The sequence below is a fragment of the Sciurus vulgaris genome (genome assembly GCF_902686455.1).
Source record: "Sciurus vulgaris genome assembly, chromosome: 3".
NCBI lineage: Eukaryota > Metazoa > Chordata > Mammalia > Rodentia > Sciuridae > Sciurus > Sciurus vulgaris.
In genome coordinates this window covers 134,677,305-134,701,073 of record NC_136463.1, presented here as the reverse complement: position 1 = coordinate 134,701,073, position 23,769 = coordinate 134,677,305, and the positions used below count along the sequence as shown (strand labels likewise).

Below are 23,769 nucleotides of genomic sequence, written 5' to 3'. Positions count from 1 at the left end.
CAATATAATATACAATGTTTTACAAATCTTTTCAAATTTTACAGAACTAGTATTATATAGTGTGGATAGTTGAAAATAAGAACAGTACTATATATTAAAAAAACTTGTGAGATGATACTGGCTTTGGAAAAATAGCATTTTTAAAGACTTACCTTCCACATAGCACAAGAAATCATTAAAAGTACAATAAGTCCAAGAAGCAAACTACTTGAAATAATCACTATGGTGAAATGACGCTTGGGTCTTTGATGATGTACTCCTTCCAGTAGAACCTTTAAGAATTAAGCAAAATAAAGAAACACCCAGTTAGAAACTTTGAAATTCCTTCCAGTTGGAAACTTTGAAACTCCTTCCAACCTCCTGTAATAATTAAAACTAGTCACCCCATTCCCTCGCTGGTTTAACACAACGTAGGAAACACTTGAAGGAACAGTGGGTGAAATGGACTTTGTGACTCTCCCTCCAATTCATCCTGTGCTCACTGCTACCTGATTCATTCCCTAAAGAGTTCTCTGTCATTTCCTCCTGCCAGTTGTGCAAAATGCCACCTCTTGATGAAATGTTCCAGGTCCTCTATGACACATTGATTTCCTGACTCAAGTATGCAAAAGGAATTATGAACATCCTAACTGCAGTGGACTAGTTAAAAGGGTAACTTACATGTGCAACATTCTCATCCTTGTTAAGCTCAATAACTCTTGGATGTGGTTCTGGAAAGGCTGTTGCTCTTATTTCAAACTTCAGTGCTGAAGTTGCATCCTATTAAAAAAAAATCATCACCTGATCATTTTATTTCATTAAGACATTAATTTCTCATATTCTTTACTATCTAGATGTTTCCACAGCTTGTCTTCTCTTCAATTTAATTGTAGTTAAATGTAGTGCTTCCCTTTCATTCTAAAGTTGTGATCATAGCATAAATTTATATGGCATCATTTCACTGAAACACTTTTAGTAAGTACAGCTGTGCTGCAAATAACTTGACTGAAATGGTATTTGTTAGACTGTCAGAGGTTCTTTACTAATGTAATTTTTTCAGAGATTAACATTTTATCCACAAACAAGACTTTCTTCACCTGATAAACATTTCCTCAAATTAGCCTTGTTTGGAATTTTTTTTGAACAAAATACATTTGGACTAATGCTAAAATAAACTAATAAATAAAATTAATATAATTTTATATTAATTTTGTTATAATTTTCATTTGTGGAGGAACTTAAATACCTAAAACAGGTACTTTATAACCCAGAATCCATAGAGTTAGGGATCTCTGGATGAGCTTTCTAGATTCTGAGGTATTGTCATGTGTGCTGAGAATATTAAAGAGGTCTCTGATCCTCAAAAGCTACAAACTGCTGTGTAAAGGTTCCTTACACTTTCAAACTGGAAAAAAAAAAAATCATCTACAACCAGTGGTTTTTAACAGAGAGGATTTTGTCTCTTAGGGGATAGCCAGCAATGTCTAGAGACATCTTTGACCATCAGAACCTGGGCAGTGGTACTATGGGCATCTATTACTGTATAGCAGCCGAGGATGCTGCTAAATACCCCACAATGCACAGAATAACCCCTATATGGTCCAAAATGCCAATAGTGCCCACTGTCAAGAAACCTGCACATGGTTAAAAGACTTGCTGATGGTTCTGTGACTTTTTAGCATAGTTGAAACTGAAATGTACATCTTTTTGATATATCTTGTTCTTGACTACTATGTGGTAATTTCAGAAATTCCACTTAACACCTAAGAGCTGCCATTACCTTTGGCTTACTACGTACAATGCTCTAAGTGTGAACAAAAATCATCTCATTTGGGCTGGTGGTGTAGCTCAGAAATAAAGCAACCCAGGGTTCAATCCTAAGTACCATTAAAAAAAATCTGCAATACTACTGAGATTAGAAATATTTAAAAGATGAGGAAACTGAAAAAACGATTTTTATGTCAAAGTACTCTTCATAAAAATACATACTTCAATAGGAAGAATCCAAGATGTATTTAATTCAATCTTTCAAAATTCATTGTTTTTGTTGTGGAAAATTTGATATATTTGATTTTATGAAAATCTTAATTCTATTATATCTTTAAGTATAATTTAAGGTTATTTGAAATATTCAGATAGTCAATAGGGTTCATAGTCAGGCCTATACATTTTCTAAACTAAACCTCCTAATCATTCCATAGTTTTAGATAGCTAAAGTGGTAAATAAAAATAAAATGAGTTATTTCAAAATATTTATGCCTTAATTTGTTGCCAAACTTCATAAGATCCTGTTTCTATAAGATTTATAAATTCTGCATGGACTTACCATTTCCAAAATGGTTGGCCGGCCTTCCAACTGGATGTGAACACTGGCTTCTTTTCCACTTTCCATTTTCCCAAAATGGCATACAAAATTTAAACAGTGTGGATCAGCTTTCATGCAGTACTTGAAAAGAATAAAATTTTCAACATTTAAAAACCTGTGTAAATATTTTATATAAAATTAAATATCCCTTCAGTGGCATTTAGAAAACTTTCTGTAAACATGGAATTAAACATCTGCTTTCTCTGGGGCACTAAAAAAACTTACCTTGCTTTAAATAAAACACAAATGTTTGTTTTGTAAATTATAACAAAAATACAGTGTTAACACGGGAGCATGTGTTCTCCTCTTTATTAGTAACATCCTTCTGGAACAGAATGGAAAAAAAGATGCCTAACGAGAGTCTTGCTAAGTTATGTGTTCTATGTTTATTGTAAAACCTGGATCATTTGAAGGTGATGATTTCTTCTCCAGTTTCTTTACATAAACTAAGATGGAATCTTGTGCCACAAAGACTGGGTGACTTGGTATCCTGAGCAGATTAGAAAAATATCTGCCTGGCAGATAATGAAACTGTACGGTATATATTTAACCCCAAATCTGCCACACAGTCCCAAATCACACTTGCCTCACCTCTCCAAATCATGCTTGTGCCTTATACACAAGACTATTACCTAACGTTGGCTGTCTCCTCCCACTCAAATGACAGCTCACAGCCATTGATTTATTTGAAGTGTTTCACTTCTGTTGGAAAGCAAAAACTGCAACCTGAAGAACAAACTTACCAACAGCCTCTTGTCGGTCTTCGACAGGAATTTGAATATGCCCCTCAAGGTCTCCACTGCACCCTTTTGCAGCTCTGAGGCACACTGTCTTTCATAATTTTTAAAATGGCATTGTCCAATAGTTGTCTATAAATACAGAAAGCAAGGAAATTATCTTTTTGCATTGGAAGGAATAAAATGTGGTTATAATAGTACAAATTGCTTATCTTTCTATATTAAGTACATCTGAAATTGTGAAAACAATTATTTGGGAGAGAGAATCTGTGGCAAAAGAACATACAGAAACTCAGAAAACTTATGGAAGGTTGGATAGGTCCTAGGCTGATCAAAATGACCTTAACCTTACAGAAGTATGAGAAATTAGAAAAATGGCCTTTAAAAATTAGCCTATACATAAAACAATAGCATGACCTATCTAAATATGGTATTTCTTTTTTTTTTTTTTTTTTTTTGGTACTGGGGATTTAACCCAAGAGTGTTTAGCCTCTGAGTCACATAACCCAGCCCTTGTTATATTTTAACCACAGAGGATCACTAAGTTGCTTAGGGCTTCACTAGGTTACTGAGGCTGGCCTTGAACTTGCAACCCTCCTTCCTCAGTTTTCCAAGTTGCTAGGGTTCCAGGTATGTACCACCATGCCCAGCTCAAGATTTTTTAAAACTCATATCTCAACCATATTTAAGTGATTTTTGTGATTATTTTTAATATTAAGAGATAAAATTAGAAATAGTAATATAAATACTGCTTCCTATAAAAGGTTCTATTCCTGATTTTCCAACAGTGGCTTCAAGATTTATAGAAAATTCAACTAAATTACGTCCACAGGTCCATATCACAAAGAATGAATCCTAAAATAATTAATAAAGATAGGGAAAAGCTGTATTAATTTGTAGGTCAAATGCAGAGTTTTCACTGTCATTCTACAGTTCTAAAGCAATGTATAATAGTATACTCAAGGCATGGTGAATTCATAGTTGTGACTATAAGTGAACAGAAATCTCCATCTTAGCAAAATGACTTAGAATAAAGGCTTGGTTTGCATTTATTTTAGTACTTAAGACACCTAATAAAGGTCAGATGGAAGACATTTTTACCTGGACATCCAAAATGTTGAATAGTTTATCAGTTTGAGGAATAAAAGAATTTGGTACCATTATTTCCACACTAACATTTGGAGCCATGCTAATGCCAGTGTTGATAACCTGATAAGGAAAAAAATTTCAAGCAATTAAAAAAATTTTTTTTTTTTTTATTAAGAACACAAATCAATGAGCTTTTAGGTGACCATGCAAGATTTACAGTTGTGGAGATTTGAAGTTGCCAGCTACACAGCAAAAAGACAGAATATCCATATTGAGAATTTTAAAAGTTTGTTAGTGATTTCAAACTCTCTTCACTATTTCTAGCCTTCCCCCTAACCCCAGAAAGTCCAGGCTGATGGTTTATTGCAGAAAGTCTTTAAGAGGCATTCTTATCAATATATTTGCTCTGCACATTATACATTTTTAAGATATGATCACCTGGTTTTCATAACTATCCTGTGAAGTGGGTCAGTATTTTACTATTCACCAGCTAAGGAAAAAGCTAAGGGGTATTCATAATGTTCCCAAGATGAAAGCTAAAGAGTAGCAAGTGTTGAGATCTTGGTATTCTATTTCTAAATCCTATGATGTTTTCACAAAATAACTCTGCTAAAAGGATGATCATGAGCAATAAGTGAATAAAATGTATTTCTTCTTCTTTTTTTTTTATTTTTACAGACTGCATTTTGATTCACTGTGCACAAATGGGGTCCAAATGTATTTTTATTCAGAGTAATTATAATGCTAATGCATTCAGAAAATTGGAAAATGGTATATACTACTGAATTTTTAAGAAAATACAATAGGTTCTCAATACCTCTTAAAAATTAATAAAGGAATGGTATTCCATTATTGATAAATTTGGGGATTACATAACCCTCAAGAAAGATATTGGGCCAAAATATTGCCTACTGAGAGCTTAATTATAAAACCCATAAGACAGAAACAAGATTTGCAGCAATACCTGCATGAGAAAGGATGGTCACAGACCTGCATATGTATGACATAGATGAAGAGAATGTCCCTAGATTTGGGACATGTGGTAATTACGAGGCCACAAAGCTGTTGCAGAAAGAAACATCACCAATGGGTACCCGGCAGCACCCAGGACAACAGATGCCAGGAGGTCTCCCTGATGCCAGTAAATAACAAATGTAAATTGCAATTAAGCTACTAACATTCAGATCTCCAAGAACATCTATATACTTGAACAGACTCACCACAACTTCAAACTGTATTTCTCCAGTCTGATTTACTCCATTGTAAATTAGAAAAATATTTATTAAACTTGAAAACAGTATTTCTAGAATCCAGTTTGGTTCCTTTTTTATCAAAGTACAAACCCCCACTGAGTTCTGATAAGTATTTCTTAGGATTTTGAAAAAAAGGTTTTGACATTATTACACATCAGTGTAACAAAAGTTTGAATAGTGTAGAATTGATAGGATTTCATTCTTTCTGCAGATCTGCACAGTAATTTGCATTTTGGTTAAGTACCACAAGTGATTCTCAAACGCTTTGAAAAGCATCTTATAAAATATACCTAATACAAAACTCACATCCTCTAGGTTGTTATATAACAAAGAATGTCTGGACAGTGCTTTTTATTCAAAAAATATTCTTGTAGACATCATTTATTCATCAACACCTGTGATGCAACCAAAATTTCAATTTGACAGTAGAAATTTTATTTAAAAAGCTTTATATTAGTATATTAATACTTAAGGATCATGATAATATTTACTTTTAAAAAAGATTATTCAATAATTGATGAATTGCTTATCACAGGTCATAAACCTACAGCCTAAAAAGCTGACCAAGTTGATTCTACATGGAAAGGGTGAGGCAGCACATTACCTGGTAATATCAGGACTACTCTGAAGTTTGAATCAAGAAGAGATTTCATTGATTTCCCCCTATAGATGCTTCCCCCAGCCTAACTCCCTTTTATGCCTCTCCATAGATTCAGCTCATCCCCTAACTTCGCCTGTTCCATGTGTCACTTCTTTTTCTGCATTCCCTCCCATGTGTCCTGTAAGGAGATGAAGACTTGAGCACCAGGGATAAAAGGGAGCATTAGCAGCCTGGGAGTAGCCCTGCAGTGAGCCACTGCTGAGGCCATGGTGGGGAAGGGATGTTCCCTGGAGCAACTCATCAGTAACATCCTTCACAGTTGCTACAAAGATCCACACAATCAACTTTGCTTACATGGAAAGTGAAGTTCATTTTCTCTGCCATACATGTTTCAGGCTCATTTTCCTCACTTGATCCATACACAAATGAAGTTGGGTTCACAAACCTGAGAGAAGCAAAATGAAAGTTAATCAACTGTCTCCTTTGAAGAGACATTATAAAGAATCTTTATAGGTGTACAATAGCACAATCAACATGCTATAAAAGTACATTATGGAATACTTCTGGTTTCTTGGTGATAATTTAAAAAGTAATGAAATTAGAAGGCCATGAGCTCTGACCTGAGTGACAATGTTTGTTCTCACCAATATCCTCCTCTTACCTTCCCCAGCCCTGCCTGTTCATTCTACTGACCATTCTTTCTCTTCAGCCCTTAATGATTCATGCTGATTTGGTAACTACAGGATAAATCTTCAGCTTTCTGCTGGGGCTCTTATACATCAGTCTAGCCTATTTTTGAGTTCTTTTTTTCATCCTCAATTCTTGCTGGCTACTTGTAATGAACCCCAAGTCTGGGAAACAAGTCAAACCACTGGTAGGTATGGTAAGTTTATATATACATATGATAAGTTTGTACATAAATATATAACATATACATACATATACATGTATAAACTTATAAATATACATATATATATAAACTTTAAAAATATTTATATTTTTGGTTATCAATGGACCTTTATTTCATTTATTTATATGTGGTATCAAGAATTGAACCCAGTGCCTTACATGTGCCAGGCAAGCACTCTACAACTGAGCCACAACCCCAGCCCCAATAAGTTTTTGTTCAGAATACAAGTTGACCCTTTCTAAACCTGTGATTAGATACGTATGTGGCCAGCTAAGGACACTGACAAAGGTTCATGCTACTCTATGAGTCTATTTGGCATCTAATTTTAGGTAACTCCAAATTAGGGACCCAATAAATAGGAAAGAAATGAGAAATAATGAAAAGGCAGTCTTATAAAGTTCAATAGTTGTAGAATATCCCTTGTCTGAAATAATGAGACATAAATAATAGAAAAATAGGATTGAACTCAACCTAAGAAAATTGAGGCAGGGCTGTGAGATATTCAAAACCAGAAGCCATGTAGTCACCTTTCATTAGCTTATACACTGACTCTCAAGGTCCTGCTCTCCTGTGAATGGCCTCCTTTTTCCTGTTCAGTTTCACAAACTTCATACTCAATTCCAGTGGACATTGTCATGTTATGTTTATGTCAGTGGATGCCATCTTTATGGGTGGTTAAAGTGAATGGGAAATTGTTTATATGTAGCCTGACAAGTAATGCTCTGTATTTATTTTGTCCTGTATCTCATAGCCTCTAGTAATTTAAAGATGTGGCTTTAAGCAAAGACTAAGGGTCTGAATAATTTCCAGTAAAACTGTTAGAGATTGTTTTAATCCCCTCTTTCTCTCTCTCTGCACATACCTTCCTAAATCAGAGCAGTCAGCTCCGTAATTAGTAAACTCATGAGGAAGCAATGAATGATGGCATGTGGGCTGGCTGCAGAACTCCAGTCTCACAGGTGTAAAGAGTGGACTAGGGATACTGTGCAGCCAGCTTTCTCAAATCTCAGTCCATTTGCTACAGGTAGATGTGGGTTCTGGAGAATGGCAATTTGGCCAAACTCATACCCTTTAAACTTCACACTTGCCATGGCCACTGGGGATATTTGTGCAAACTGCATACTGCCTGACTCTGAATGTCCCTGGATTGCACAGCATACAACTGAAAAACTGTCTGTGCCCTGCTAGAAGCTTACTGGGGTTCTTCCAGTAAGCAATCTCCACCAGCTGGGCTGGGGTTTGATACAGTATCAGTGATGATTATAGAGTAGATTAAAATAATGAACAGTGAAGCCAGGAACTGCAACACTGAGATAACTGCTGAGGACAGAGTATCCTTTTTATTTCCTAAATATGATTCTGTCATTAATGTAAGCAGAAATGGAATTGAAATTCCCTCTAAACTTTCCACAGGCCTCTGTATCTACTTACCCATGAACAGCTAGCATAACCTCATATCTCAGAGGTATTGCTAAAGTCATTCTATTATCCTTTAGGCTGTCCACTTCTTCATTTTCACTACAAAAACAGACAGAAAAACATCCTGTTAAATCCATCAAGCACAAAAATCATCTTCAGAGAGAACTAATTACATATTATATACACCTAATAGGCTTAGAGGTTTAACTAGTGCTTTTTGGGGAAAAAGCAAACGTGGTAGTAAAAAAAGAAATTTAGCATAGAGTTGGTAGAACTTTTCTCTCATTATTTAAGCTGCTATCATTTGCTTCTAATCCTAGAGGGGTTTTTGTTTGCTTTTAAAAACAAAGCATGTAAGAGAAGCATTGTTCTACAATTAATGGAACACAGATCCATGGTTCCCCTAAAACCTCTCTCAATATATAGGGTACATTTCTTCTAGCCAATTTTATTTTACTTTATTTTTTTTTTTTTTATAATGAAACATACCAGGAGGCATGCACTGTGATGCTGAGGTCCTCTTCTGCTCTGTTAAGTGAGCTCACATCCAGGAGAAAGCTAATATCTATCTGCAAAATATACACAGGAAAGGGCCATTTTTAAGTAATGCAAAATACATTTTTTTGTCATCTGAATGTATTTTTCTTAGTACTTTATTTTTTATGGGAGACTTGAAACTACGCTCACTTGGAAGTAAGATAGAGGGAAACTGTTAGTTTTATGGCAATTTTCAAGTCCTAGCATTTCTACAAGTGACGTTCAGAAACAAAGCCGACTTTGAACGTAAAGACAGGCAGGTCCAGACGGACAAAATTAGAAATGCTTTAACAACTTGAGTGAGGACTCTTGCCAAAAAACACCTTTTCATATAGCAGAGGTAACATGCCTGGCAGACAGGGCCACCTGGGGTGGGTGGGGGGAGTGTTGGGGAAGGGGGAGCTGGGGGAGCAGAATACTGATTGACACATTCACTTGCCCATCCAGACATAAACATGTGCCCCTCCCCTTTCTAAACAGTGAACAGTGCCAAGAATATAAACACAAAGCTCAAAGATCTCAGGTCTGGTTGGTTTTGCTTTCATTGCATCATTTAGCTACCTACCCTACATACAAAAAAATAAAAAATAAAAATATATACACACACGTTATGCAACATAATAGAATAGAAAAATACAAATTCATGTTACTAAACAGAAACCATGAATGCTACACGCTTACCCGTGAGAGATGATCTACATATATATAACCAAGGCTGCAATCAAGTTTCACTATGCCAGAATTATCTGTTACTTCACAGTTTATTTGCTTTTCCTCCTAAAAGGGAGAAAAAGAAATGACTGGTTCAGGTAGGCAGGGAATAAGAAATTTATAACATATGTTTAGGGATGGTTTTTGAAAAGCAAGTCATCCTAGGAGTATTTACTTTCCTAGGAAACAATTTTCTGTTTACTCGGGGGATAAATAGAAATGTAAATAAATGGTGTTAAGTACATGTGTATGTATCCTAATATTCATATAAATTCTCCATAAAAAACTTCTAGTCCTGTAGTTTTCATTCACTCTGGTATATTTCCTATTTAATCTGAAGTCTAATTCCTTGAACAATCAGAATGAAAGGGATTCAAAAGGTCCATGTGTCTGTCTGGTATGTGAAAATGTTGAAGGTACTTAATCACAATATTCCCTGAATACCTGGAGTTTTCCCACTATCTTTTGAAATAAATTTCCAAAGCCCTAGAGAAAGGGGTTAATAGATATTTATGAGAGGTCAAAGGCCTGTCTCAAAAGCAGTTGGTGTGAAGAGGTGGTCCTTGGATATGATGCAGGTAAATTTGCTGAAGGTTAGAGAAATCAGGAGAGAGCGATTGAAGTTTTCTCTGAAACTCAACTTTATTATTATCTCACTGATGGGCTTAAGTGCCATTGATGGAGGCACAGCAGTAAGGAAAGGTCTCCAAGTACTCTAAATTCTCATGGGAAAAGAAAAACTTGCCTAAAACCTGACTTGACAGCAGGAATTCAGAATCTGTGGAGGACTGCTGCTTCTGACATATTAGAAGTCCTTTGGGAAGCAGGCAGAGAGCACGAACTTAAAACAAAGAGCAGTAACTCTGGGTGCCTAGCATGGAGGACCAGTATTGCTCATGCAAGGACCCCAAATGAGGAACAGTCACAGGGCCTTACTTGCCCTTTCCCATAGCACTGGGGGGCTGGAAGCTGATGCCTTTGGACTTAGATACCAAAGAACTTGCCTTTTGGATCAAGGGCAGGCAGGGAGGAGGTTCCAGAATGACTGAGAGTCTGTGTGATAAGTCTAAATATTAAAAATTATGGGATGAGTAATACCACTTTCTAAAAAAATAAAATAAATGTGTATTGTGCTCTTGTGATTTTTAGTACTTACCAGTTCTAAAATCTTAATGAAGTAAAGACCTGTGGGTAGCTTGATATGCAGGGTGGTCTCATAAGCATCATCTCCAGCATTAAACAAGGACACATTCAACATTAACGTCTTCATACCCCCAACAGCAAGATAGGTTTTATTTTCATAAGGCCTAAAAAGTAAGTAATATTCTTTAGTTCTTATTTATAAAGATTTCATATTCATAAGTCTATGATATTTATGCTGTACAATATTAATGTAGAAAAAAATACCAAACATGGGAATGACCTCATAAGCAGGCTTAAATCCATATTAAAAGGAATTCAATTCCTCAAGTTTCAAATAAATAAGTTTCAAATATAGTTGCCTATTAACAAAGAAAAGTTTACTTCTTAATTACAATGAAATAGTCTTTATGGTTTATTTTTCTGCCTAACATCTTCAACAATTTTAATATATTCATCATTATTTCGCAAAGTTTTCAAAAGCAAAGCACATTTTACTTTTCTTTCCATCTATGGACAGATGTTGAACTAGCTGCTGCCCAAACCAAAAGTTTAAGAAAAAGGAAGAATAGGTAGAAAAGGAGAATGAGAAAGCGGAGGGAATGTTTGGGAAGAAGTGAGGAGGCATAGCAAGAAATGCTGTGCCCAGCAGAGGCATGTCACTGAAACCTATTGGGCTAGAATTCATTTCTGAGGTAGGATTGTCAATCGCCTCTATAGTAACCAGGCCAAATTAGAAATAAAATTGCAGGAACACTCCACCATCCTAAGAATTATGAAGAGAAGACTGCTCTAAGTCCAGACATATAAATTCAAATTCTGGCACTACACCAGTTCTTTGGACTGGGTGTCATCCAGCATTTCTAAGTGTTGGCCACCCCATCAGTAAAATTTACTATTCAGTGAATATACAGGTCTTGCACATTCCATGAAATCTTCAGAATAGTTTAAATATGAGAAACTTTAGGGTTAAGGAACTTATTCAAAAGTCATAAGTAGAATGTTCTAAAATCTCAAAGCAACTACAAGTTTTTATCCCAGCCCATTTTCTTTCCCAGAGAGAGGGAATGGCTTAATGCAAAGGAAAATTATGGTTACAGCATGTTATGATTTTATAAGCTTTCCCCAAAGACAGCAAATTCTTATCTAGTAATTTAAAAATTAGAAAAATTAGTTCAAAATAGAGAAGGATCTGACCCACAGTAAATAATCAGGTGAACATATTCATAATAGTAAAACAGGAAAATATTCATCTAGAATTTTAGAAATTTGAAGTTTCTTCTATGATGTTAAAATTGTACCATTTTGGTCAATGTTTATATAGATAATATTTGAAAAAACTACTCATGGAAATATTAAACACAGCACAGCACTTGTTAGTTGCTTGTGAAATGATTAAAGACAAAGACTATATAAGGATAAGAACATGTTTCAAAATTTTTGCTTTTATGTATTACTTGAAGATGCATGAATGACTGACTATAATTGAAAGTTCCTCTATAATAAATCATGTGTCTTGTTTGATGTTGTCTAAAACAAACAGTTAAAACACATTTCACTCACTCATGAGCTGATACAGCAAAAGACCTATTTGTACATAAGCATAAACAAATATAAATATATGGAAAAGTTATGAACAAAGGGTTCTGGGTCAGCAGGAAAGGTAATGACTTTTGCCTGGAAACAGTAAAGAGATCTTGTTCTTTGCTTTTCTATTACTCTGATTATTTAGGTTGGCTCTTCCAAAGATCTTTTTTCAAAATAAAGTCTGAAAAATGTCATGATTTAACCTGAGTTAATCTGGATTATACCCCTAATTGATTTCTCTGTTTCAAATCCTTCTCTTCTCGAATGCAATTGTCATACTGTCAGAGGGTCATTTTTCAACAAAGCAAACCAGACAATGCATGTGGAGTAGCCTAAGTGCTTTTAAGAGGAGTCTCAACTCCTTGGCTTGACATGTGAAGCCTTCAAGATCTGGCCTTGCCTCACTCTCCACTGTGCAATTCATTTCTTTGCTTTGGTTATATTAACCTCCAAGCAGGTCCAGACCCAACAAGATGCCTGTATCTTGCTTCATGCTCTTTCTCTCTGCCTTTAACACCTTCTTCTTTTCATGCACCTGGAGAACATGTACTTGTTCAAGATTCAGCTTCCACACCAATGACATTAAGAAGTTCCTCCAGCTGCACCCTGCTGTACTTTCTCCTAGCAGGTGCAAGGTGATGCTGTCCCTGCCCCCCACACACACCTGAAGGCATCCTGGGTGCCTTTATAACAAAGTATCATTACAATGTCAAATCTCTGTCTGGTTCCCCTCACCACTGGACTGTTTTCTTGAAGGCGAGAAACTGGTTCATGATTATCACAGTTTCTGAGCCTAGAAACACAGTGTGTAATACACATGGGCACAGATGCAAGCATTGAACATACAAATGGGTTGGGTCCACTCAGGGGACATGTTAAAAAGAAACAAACAGGAAATTACTGGATAAGTTAATGACTTTTAAGTTTATGTAACAATATAAATTTTACCAAATTATAGCTGGGTAGTCATGTTTATCTGTTCTGTGAGGTACACAAATTTCAAATGATTTGCTAAGATAAGAAAGTAAATCTAGCACTACCACATGCATGTGATCTGTGCCCCACCCCATAACCTTACATTTCATTACTGCTAATAAACCTACTGAAATGACCAAATTAGTGACATCAATATGTGACCCTGGCAAAACCACTACTAGAAATTATTCAGAATTATTCATTCTCATGAACTGGAGAAGGTGTAAACAAAATTATAATTTTGGACATTTCCCCCCACTTCTGTAATGCTAAAAAATATACCTCTAAGAAACTGAACAGTTCATTTAATACTTCAAAGTTATTCCCCTCTTATTCTGATTTTCTCCTATTTCAAACTTAATTTGTTAAAGTATGTGTGTAGAGAAAAGACATAGCCTAAGTCTATAGGTTTTTTATAAACTTGAATACATGCACAAGACTGGTACCCAGATCAAAAAAATGTATAAGCTACACAGGAAAAATTCTGTGTGTCCCCTTCCTCTCAGTCACTGCCCCAACCCACAGAATTCATTTTTGGTAGTAAAACTGGGGTTGGCCATTTTTTATATTTCATATAAATTTTATCTGAGCAATCCTTTCTCTGTGTATCTGTTCTTTTGTATGTGGCTTTTGTTATTATTAAAATCTTTTTTAGTTTTACAGACTGCATTTTGATTCACTGTACACAAATGGGGTACAACTTTTCATTTCTATGGTTGTGCACAATGTAGATTCACACCATTCATGTAATCATACATACATGTAGGGTAATACTGTCTCATTCTACTATCTTTCTGTCCTCCACCCCCTTTCACTCCCTTTTCCTCTACACCTTCCAAAGTTCCTTTTTTAACTCAAAATTTTGTAAGATTAACTTATATTGATACTTGTAATTACAAATTGCTTATTCTCATTGGTATATACTTCCATCTTACAAAGATGCCACACTATATTTACTCATTCAGTTATCCATGAGAATTTCACCAATTTCCAATTCGAAATTGTTATCTTTTGGTAAATACACGTATATAGTTCTATTGGGTGTATCTCCTCCTCTCCCTTCCTTTCTGTATATTTGTCTGTCTAGGAGCAGATTAAAAGACAAACAAACAAGAAAAATGTTTTGTTTTTTAAAACCAGGATTAATTCTTTAAAATCTCTACATCTGGGTTTGACAACCAGCTTATATGACACTAACAAATTAGACTTAAGCAAAATATATATTTAGAAGGAACTGTTTTAACATAACAAAATACAAAGATATCTTGTATAATCATCAGACAAAAAACAAACGTATCAGAGTAGGGGGGTCTACAAACTGCTGCCAGAAGGCCAAATTCATAGCTCTACCTAGTTTTATAAATAAAATTTTCTTGGAACACAGCCATATTCTGCTCTTGTACTTCAATAACAACTGAGTGACAGAGACTGAGATCTCAGTCCCCCAAAGCCTAAAATGTGAGGAGGGCTTCTGCTATAGAGCAATCTAACTGATGAGAACTTAAAGTCGAATACAACATAATATTACCACATGTAATTGAAATCTACTCTGTATTATTCTGACAGTAAGGCAGTGATTTGCCCTTAGAAGTCATGCAGCTTTAGAGAAAGGGATGCCTGGTCTTTTTAACTCCACAGTACTCTAAATGGAAGAGAAAGGAAAGAAGAGCACTTCTGTGGGTACCACCTCTAGCTTCTGATCCTTGGGTTTGAGAAGCTGGATTCTGTTGAAGAATGTGGAAAAATGAATAAAGCAGTAATCCTGATCCTGGCTGCCACTTCAGGGAGGAAGAATTGATGGAATGATGATGTGCTCTCCAATACATGGGCAGTGGCTGTGACTTACTCATTCTAGTCACAGCCTTTGGGTTAAGTCGGTGCATGTCTGCTTGGTGGTGCGTGTTGAACAGGAGGCGGGAGGTGAATGGGAACCCAGTCTTGCTATATCCCCCTACTGTCCCGAAAACGTGTTACAACTGATGGAACCTAAGAGGTTCTAAAAATGAACTTCAACTTGACATTAAAGTCTAATTAAGACTCGTAGAAGAGCTGCCTAGAAATAGACGTTTATAAAATATTCTGGCTTGTCACCAAAGCATTAGTCACTGAACACCTCTGGGAAAGAAGCTGGCACTTCGACAAGCAACAGAAGGTGAAAGCACTGCATAAGCAGCCAGGTTCCAAGACAACAGCAGATTAGAGCGAGACACACATTCACGTTTCAGCAGTGAGAAGTGGCTTATTTTCCATTTTTAAGCAATTCGGCCAGATTACCATAATTACAGTTCTACTTTTTAAAAACGTCCATCTTACTGTATCTTGATTCATTAACAAGATGCCACAGGAAAGATGTCCACCAGCTTTCTATGTGAGACACAATAAAGGACCAGGTGCACATCTGGAAGTGAGACAAGACAGAACCAGAGCTGTCCTTGGGACTCATAGTTCATTCTTCATTAAAACATGCATAATGCAGACCTGAAATTTACAAAGCAGCCTAGAGTCCACATAACTTACACAAATCAAGGCACTGTGTGCATATAGAATCATAACTTAATAAGTGAAAGAGGAAAATAGAAAAATGATATACTGCAGCATCCGGCTTTATGTTTTTCCCAAGTGAATGATATAGTTTTATTTTGTAGGAAGTGTTTCTATGTCTAACTATAATAAATATACTTTGCCTTGATAAAATGAATTAGGGCTTCAGCGCTAACTCATTTTTAATCAAGATGCTAGAACAAAATATGATGTAAACTGATATCACACACGCTTTGCTTTGTCAAATGCATTCATTTAACCAAGTAGCCTGCAGCAGGGGCTCATAGTCCTAAATGAAATTTTATCCTTTGTTTGGCTTTACTATTAACATGAAGAAAAAAGAAAATACTAAAAAATTCTTGCCTACCAGAATAAATCAGTTAATTGGCATTTAAGAAGATTTTAGTGAGTAAAGGTTAAACTCTCTGAGGTCCAGGGGAGGACAGCAGAAGAACTTAGATGACTGGACTAGCAATTAGCTTGTTTTAGTGATAAAGCACACGATTACTCCTGTCAAGATTTTGTGATGTCAGTGAGGCATGTTTCTCTACCATCTCTATTTTAAAAGGATAATTTTGTACCAGTTGCTTTTTTAGGTGCTAAGGTGACAGGTGCTACTCATTGCTTATGGTCTACCCAACAATGATTTTCTGTATTGCAGCTAATAGACCCTAGATTATTCAGGTAGTAGATAGCATTCCCTCGACAGTACAGAAAACAGCCTCGAGTTCAGCTTCAGGGAATGCATCATGGCTGACCCAATATGGCCAAGATGATAGCATTTTCCTTCCATCATGATAAATTCTGGGGAAAGCATATGATGAAGGGGTCTGGTTATCAGAAAACGTCTGACAAGGCACTTCCCTTCCTGGGAAGAAAGCCTCAAGAAGAAAAAAAGCACTTTTGTTCTTGCACCTTTTCTTCTTTCTGGGAACCTCTGTGCCGCTGCATACGTTTTGCAATCATGAGGAAAAAAATCACAACAGGAAAGATAACCATCCATGTCCAGTCTCTGGTAGCTACCTGCCAAACCTGCAACTATCTCCATTCTGAAGACTGCTTATTATATAAAATAAATTTCCTTATTGTTTAAGTCACTATCAGTCAGGTATTCTGTTAACTTGCAGTTAAAAGCATTCTCAATGAATATGAAAGCAATCATTTAGGGAAAGTCGGCATCGTTTACCCTAGATGCACGACAGAACTACAGAAGAGCAGTACTGTCCTTTATATCAGTAATCTATATGAAAGATTTGATTTTAAACTGCCTATGTAACGGCTAATATCTGCTATTATGTTCGTAATCTTCATCAAGTCTTATTTGTTCATCATTATTTTACAGTGAAAATCCATTTGAATGTGGGTTGTCATCCTGAGAGTTTAGACACACAGGAGGAAGCCTCAACTTAATGAAAAGATGAGACGTCGTTCGTAAGCACTGTTTAGTGTACTGTTGGCAGTTTATTATTATAGACTTAAGAAACGCATGTTCTTTACCGAGTAAATACATTCACCTAAAACAGCTTTATCGATCTGGGGCACATAAACACCATTTATGCGAGTGGAGTTACAGCCAGGAGATGGGTAGAACATATGGTCTCAGTTTGCCTACTGTTACTGAGAAGGGACAGAGGACACTGAAGTGGGAGAGGCATATTTTGGTTTGATCAAGTATAATTTACTAAAAATGCAAAGCAGTTTGTCAGAAGCTTTCACTGTGATTCTAAAAACTTAATTAGAAGAGTTTTCATTTGAAAGTTCCTCAAATCATTTATCATTTATCAAACAGAAATAGCTTGTAACTTTCCTAATGGATGCAGAAATCCTGGTGCCAGCTATTCACACCAGCACTGGTACCACTTCCTAAGCCCGAGGACCATGCCAACAGCATCAACCTGAGAAGGAGGTCCCTCGGGGAGATAAAAGCCAAAGAGCCTCCAAAAAAACTGAGAAAAGAAGGGCTAGACAAGGAGGAGAAGGGGAGCAGGACAGTAGCCCGAAGACGGGAGGAAAAGGCATTGAGAAGAGGAAGTGAAGAACTGCCCATGCTTCCGAGAGGACTCCAGCAGAGTCTGAAAAGCACCCCCCCCCCCCCCCCCCCCCCGGGCTCTAAGTCGAAGTTCTTCTCCAATTTATTCTTTGACCCTCTCCATGATTAAGTAAAAAACATAAAAACATTAACACACAAAAATTCTTCAGCTGAGCCTACTTCATCAGGAACTCTCATTTGGCTACCAATGCACTGAGATTTTTTTATCTTAAAAATTTCCAGAGATCCCTTTTTATCCCACCTTTCAGATGCTGACTCCTGTGACCCCTCGAAGTCATGCTATTTGATCTCTGACTGACACTGCAATCTTAAATCCACCTTTTCACAGTCGCCATTGGTTATTTGACCACAGACATGGTTTTCCTGTTAGTTCTCTGAAGATCCCTGTTCAGTCTCTGACAGGGGTTCCTATTCTTTTTAGCCTCTTTAAATAAAATTGCAGTCCAAGACTTGATCCTTAGTTTGTTCCTCTTTAAGATTCACTGCTGGGCAATCTCATAAATTACCAATATGTAGAGAAATTCCCATATGTGATCCTGACATAGATTTTAAGTGGACAGTTGCATACAGAAGTCTCCCCAAATTCAACCCATCTCAAACTGGACTACTTCTTTTATATCCCAACCTCCAAAAAATAATTTATCATTTTCCTGCTGCATTATCCCTCCATCCCCTTCCCCTTTTATGTTCCATGTACAATCAACCCTCAACTTAAGGTGTGGATTCACTCCCTCTCTGGTCTTCATTTTCACATCTTCCCTCTGATGTGCAAAACAACTTGAATACAGAGCTATAGACATGATATAAGACTTCAGTAGTTCATTTTTTATTATAAAATAACACCAGCAACAAATTTTGGAATTACGTGTGAGATGTGGTTCTAAGCACGTTACATGCATTTTCTTTTTACCAGTTCCCCTTCTATGAACTTAGGAGATCCAAGTTGGTTGTTCCTTTTTGAATTTATTGTGTATATATTGTTTTCTATAAAAGTTTGAAAAGTGAGACCAGTTTTTCAAGTGAAAAACAACTAAGCATTATGTAGCAAAACCCTGTTTTGCACCCAAAACCCTATTAATAGGTATTTATGAATGTTAAAACATACCTACAAAATATGATAATATTCCAAGGCACAATTAAATCCTGAAATGTATTCAAAGTTATCAACAAAACATTAAAACATGCTTTGTAAAGCCTTAGCGCTAATGTATTCTCATTCTTTGAGAAAAGGTAACCCTTGAATGACATACAGATTATTTAATGTCTTTCAGTAGGACATTGTTCCTTCATAGATATTTAAATGATGCTAGTTCTCAAGGATTAATCCCTTTCACTTTAAAACCGATATGCACGTACCTATTGTACCCTCTTAATGAAAAACAGAGAAAATGTTAAACTTACTTCAAAAATCCAATTTTTGCAGAAACCTGTAAGTCAGCAGAACAATTTTCATAGGCACAAAACCTTGCAAAGTTTATCTGGAAATAAAATTTGACAACATTTTTAATTTTAGTTCCATCAGTAGATATATCTGCATGCAGTTAAGAATAAGGCATCTATGATACATAAGGCAAACAAATTTAATACATCAATTGATAACTTTCTCTTTTATCCCTAAGAGTTCAGTCTGAGAGTCAGTAGATGCAAACGACCATTGCAGGGATAAAGGAACTTAGTTCTTCCAGAGGTAGATTTTAAAGCCTAAACTTGTTAAGTGAAATAAGGTTTGGGAAATATTAAAGGCACTAGACAGATAACTGGGGAAAATTAGCTGCCAAGATGTTCTTCCTCAGTTTTCTTTCCATTTTTTGGTGCTGTATTTTGATCCCCCTTATTACACATAAGCATGACACCCACTTAATTCTGGCAGATGGCAGGACAGTGATTTTATATGCACTGAAAATAGCTAAATAGAGAAATTAAGACATTTTACTTTGAGGAAACATTGAACAAAATTAAACAGTACTCTGTAGTAAGGGTTCCAGAATTTATTTAACTATGAACATTTTCATATGATCCACAGATACTATAAGGTGCATCGGAAGAAAGGAAAATATCAGAAATGGGTGAAAGACAGAGAGATGTAGAAAATGGTAAATCTGGAAAGCCAGAGAATGAACCAGACTTAGGAAGCAGGACTGTTCAATGGTCAGCCAGAACACAGACTGTCTACGTGGGGCTGGTGGAGGGGAGGTGAGGGGTAGTCGAAGTATAAATCTTCCTTTAAATGGTTAAGTACATGTGATGTTTTCCTGCAACTCCTATTTGTAAAGCAAGATGTTCTAAGAACCAAAGTGGAGATTAATAAAACTACAAATTGGTTTTGGTTTGTATGCTTACAACATTGATATTTTCATTATTAAAGATATTTAAAATTAGTTGATACAAAATATTGAAGTTCAATAGAAGAGTGAGAGGAAAAAACTAACTTCCATAAATATTTTCATGTGAATAAGGAGAAAATTTGTTCCTAAATTAGTATCTTCATTTGATCTAGTATTTTAGACAGTGGTGATTATAAGCTTGAGTATCTATAAAGTAGCTTAGGACAATTTTCTCTGGATAGGATATAAACTACACCTTTAAATGTCCCTGTCATCTTTTACATTCTGACTTCCACTAGTGAGTGTTTCAGTGAATGCTATTATCATGCCCAAATACATCCTGTTGACAATGTCTTTGTGCTGTTGGGCAGTGAATGTCTGAACAACAGTATTCCTGAGTATAAATGCATCGTCAATGTAACTGAAATATTTTTCGACAACTTAGAAAAAACTGTTTTACTAATTCAAATCAGAATCCATCTTAAAATACAGATGCTCTTGGGATGTGGCTAAAAAGCAGGTAATGAAAATCTAAAAGGAGAAATTGTTGCGTAACAAATTTGTGTTTTTAAATGAATAAAAGTCAGCAAAGGAATTGGACTAAGTAGACAGAGGGACTCCATGGGTAGGGAGAATGAGAACAACACAGCAAGAGAGAGAATGTGACAGAAAATGAATACACAGAAGACACGGAATAACCAACTCGGGACTGCAACTTAACTTCCATTAGGGTTCCTCTCTAGTAATGTATTTTCTTCATTGGCAAGGCATGGAGGGGAGAAAACTTACATTTTACATATAGGGGAAACTACTGCTGTGCCTAAGTGCATATTTATTCAGTTCAATGTCCTGAAGAGAATATAAGAAAATAAACATGGAAAACAAGACACACCATAAATCTACTTTGTAAAAAGAATTCAGACTTCCAGATCATTGCTTCAGAATTATGCCACTTAAAAAACTTCTTCAATTATGTCACCCAGAATTTTAAACAAAGAAAAATATCCCTACCATCTTTTTAATCAGGTCCTTTTCTTTCTTCTGCTGAAGAATTGGCTGAAGTGGTGGGAATTCCTCAGTACTGCGCTTGCTGATAACATGACGCCCAAGGTGATAAGCAGCTTCAATTTGAATCGGGGTGAGGATGTCCCGCACATCTTTCTAAGGAAATTAAAAACCATGAGAATCAATAATAAAAATAGCCATGAAATAAAAATATGTATAAAACTTCTATCCTGCATAAGACCAAAAACAACATGTGGAAGTCAAAACAGACCCTTATCTTCCATCTAAATTGCTTAAAAAACACTGGAACATAGGGGCTGGGAATGAGATTCTGGTTAGAGCCCTTGCCTAGTGTGTTCCAGGCTTCAGTTCCCAGTATCACACACAAAAATAGAACGTGTCTATATTTTCCACAATGGAAGCATTCATGTTTCTTACGAGAAACACAGAAAGTATAAAATGAAAAACAAAAACCATCCAATAATAGTTGCAAAATTTTGTATTGGGTATATTTCCTTCCATTCTATTTTCTATGCATTTTTTATAACTTGGCATAATAATATAAACATAATTTATTTATAAACTCTTTGTAAATTGTTCAAGGTTCTAATGAATAATTTATTCCATCTAACATTACCCTAATAGTAAACTTGTAGCAAAATGATATCACTCAGTTTTACCAAGTTTTCTTTTTACATCTTTCAGTGACATTTGAATTCAATCTGATTTATCTGACTACATATTTATGCTGAACATTATTTTTGCTATTCATTATGAACCTTTTCCTGTTACATTTTCTAACAGATTATGACTACTAAAAAGTTATTAGTTTTGTACATTTAATTTTATATCTTAGTCAATTTATTGAATTTCATTATTACTTATACATTTTTAGGTTTATTGTGCTTTCATACTTCACAAAAAAGAGTTTGGGGATTTATATTTATTAATTATATAATAATTGTAACCATTCAAAATCTATTCTGCTCTGTATGGCATTCTTTTAAATTTAATATCTACTAGTTTCTATGCAGCATTTCTTATTCCTCTTCCTATTGATAAGTGGCCAAAATATTTGTGAATCATTTGTGATTTTTAAAATTTATTGTCTGCTGCCACCAAAGAAACAGTTCTTGATTTTATTATAACTTATTGTCAATTCTTTTATTTTAATCTTTATTTCTACACAGAGAAATTAGTTCTCTTTTTAAAAAATAATTTCCATGAGCTTAAAAATGATTATCCTTTCAGTTGATTTTTCAGTATCTTCTGCACTAAACATACTTATCAAAATTGTTAACACACATATGCACAGTGAAATAATCAACCAGAGTATAACTTTGATAACATTCAGGATTAAATAAGCACTTCACCAGATAGTAAAGGTGTTCTGGCATCTCCAGTCTATGGAAACAAATATAGAGAATCCAGATATAAGACATGGCATCTCTTAGCACTTGTCCAAGACCATTCTAGACAGAAACTCAACCTCCAAAGTATATTGAACAATGCAGACTTCTTTTTCTCCTTATCTAAGAGGGCAGGCTAATAAAGAAAGACTTTACTAATAAAGTAACCCATGAAGATTTATAACAATTCAATTGACAAACTATCTGAAATAAGACATGGTAACAAATATTTAGAACAAATATCATAAGCACGATAAAAATTAAAAGTAGAAATGATATCAGAGTTTGAGAGGGCAGTTCACAACCAGCAAATACATTCCATAAACACAGGTGCTAGTATAAAAAGTCTGGGCAGTCTTTATTTGTCTTGGTATTACAACTGTTACTACCCTTGGAAGATAATTTGAAGAACTAGTCAGAGTTCAATGTCTTTCATACAAACAATTTAATTTTTTTCTAACAATTATCATTTGAAGAACAGTTTGACTCCAATTTTCATATGCCCATTTCAACCTACAGTTTCTTTTTTTAAATAACAGATTCAACAAAGTCCTCAACCATTAAAAAAAAAAAAAAAAAGACTAATGTTTTCACCTAGGCTAGATGTATTGCCTTAACCTACACTTGAAGTCTACATCTGTGCTTGACTGAGTTCCTCAGGGTATACCTATAATACTGTAATTCACAAATCTCCTACTGAGTAATGTCAGCAGACCAGGATTTCAGGTCCACATGTCCAATCATTTCAGGATTGGAATATGGCTTAAATATCACTGCCTAAAAGCAAATAAAAATAGATTATTTCCAATGCACCTAATGGATAGGAAAAAATATAGGGCATAGATTATTGTGTTATTTACATCTGTAGTAACTTTTCATTAAAAATCTAGGAAATAAATTAATAAAGATGACACCCCATAACAGACTACATTTATTCCATGTCTTTATATAATTATACACAAAAAGGATGTGATTTTTCTTCTTTTCACATTTGTCTTATCAATAAACAAAGTGGCTAAAAGCAAGTAGTCTGGAGGTAGAAAACTGATTTTCAAATCTTGAGTCCATCACTCATCTGTAATTTTGGGCAAGTTTCTTAATCTATGGCTTGGTTATCACATCTGAAAATGGAAACAA

General features: G+C 35.4%; 2 protein-coding genes across 2 annotated transcripts in view; one reads left to right on the top strand and one right to left on the bottom strand.

Annotated features, from left to right (window-relative positions):
* Nucleotides 1-21,223, top strand: part of CERKL (CERK like autophagy regulator) — a 139,688-nt gene extending 118,465 nt beyond the window's left edge. The window contains exon 13 of the mRNA XM_079134557.1: nt 19,918-21,223. Within this exon, the coding sequence (XP_078990683.1) occupies nt 19,918-19,981 (64 nt within the window). The 3' untranslated portion in view covers nt 19,982-21,223. The remainder of the gene's footprint in view (nt 1-19,917) is intronic.
* Nucleotides 1-23,769, bottom strand: part of ITGA4 (integrin subunit alpha 4) — a 73,489-nt gene that overhangs the window by 999 nt on the left and 48,721 nt on the right. The window contains exons 16-27 of the mRNA XM_079134550.1: nt 21,230-21,379; nt 19,296-19,372; nt 10,758-10,908; nt 9,572-9,667; nt 8,843-8,922; nt 8,366-8,452; nt 6,379-6,469; nt 4,183-4,290; nt 3,088-3,213; nt 2,306-2,425; nt 661-759; nt 153-272 (exon numbers count right to left, since the gene is read on the bottom strand). Coding sequence (XP_078990676.1) covers nt 153-272; nt 661-759; nt 2,306-2,425; nt 3,088-3,213; nt 4,183-4,290; nt 6,379-6,469; nt 8,366-8,452; nt 8,843-8,922; nt 9,572-9,667; nt 10,758-10,908; nt 19,296-19,372; nt 21,230-21,379 — 1,305 coding nt within the window. The remainder of the gene's footprint in view (nt 1-152; nt 273-660; nt 760-2,305; nt 2,426-3,087; nt 3,214-4,182; nt 4,291-6,378; nt 6,470-8,365; nt 8,453-8,842; nt 8,923-9,571; nt 9,668-10,757; nt 10,909-19,295; nt 19,373-21,229; nt 21,380-23,769) is intronic.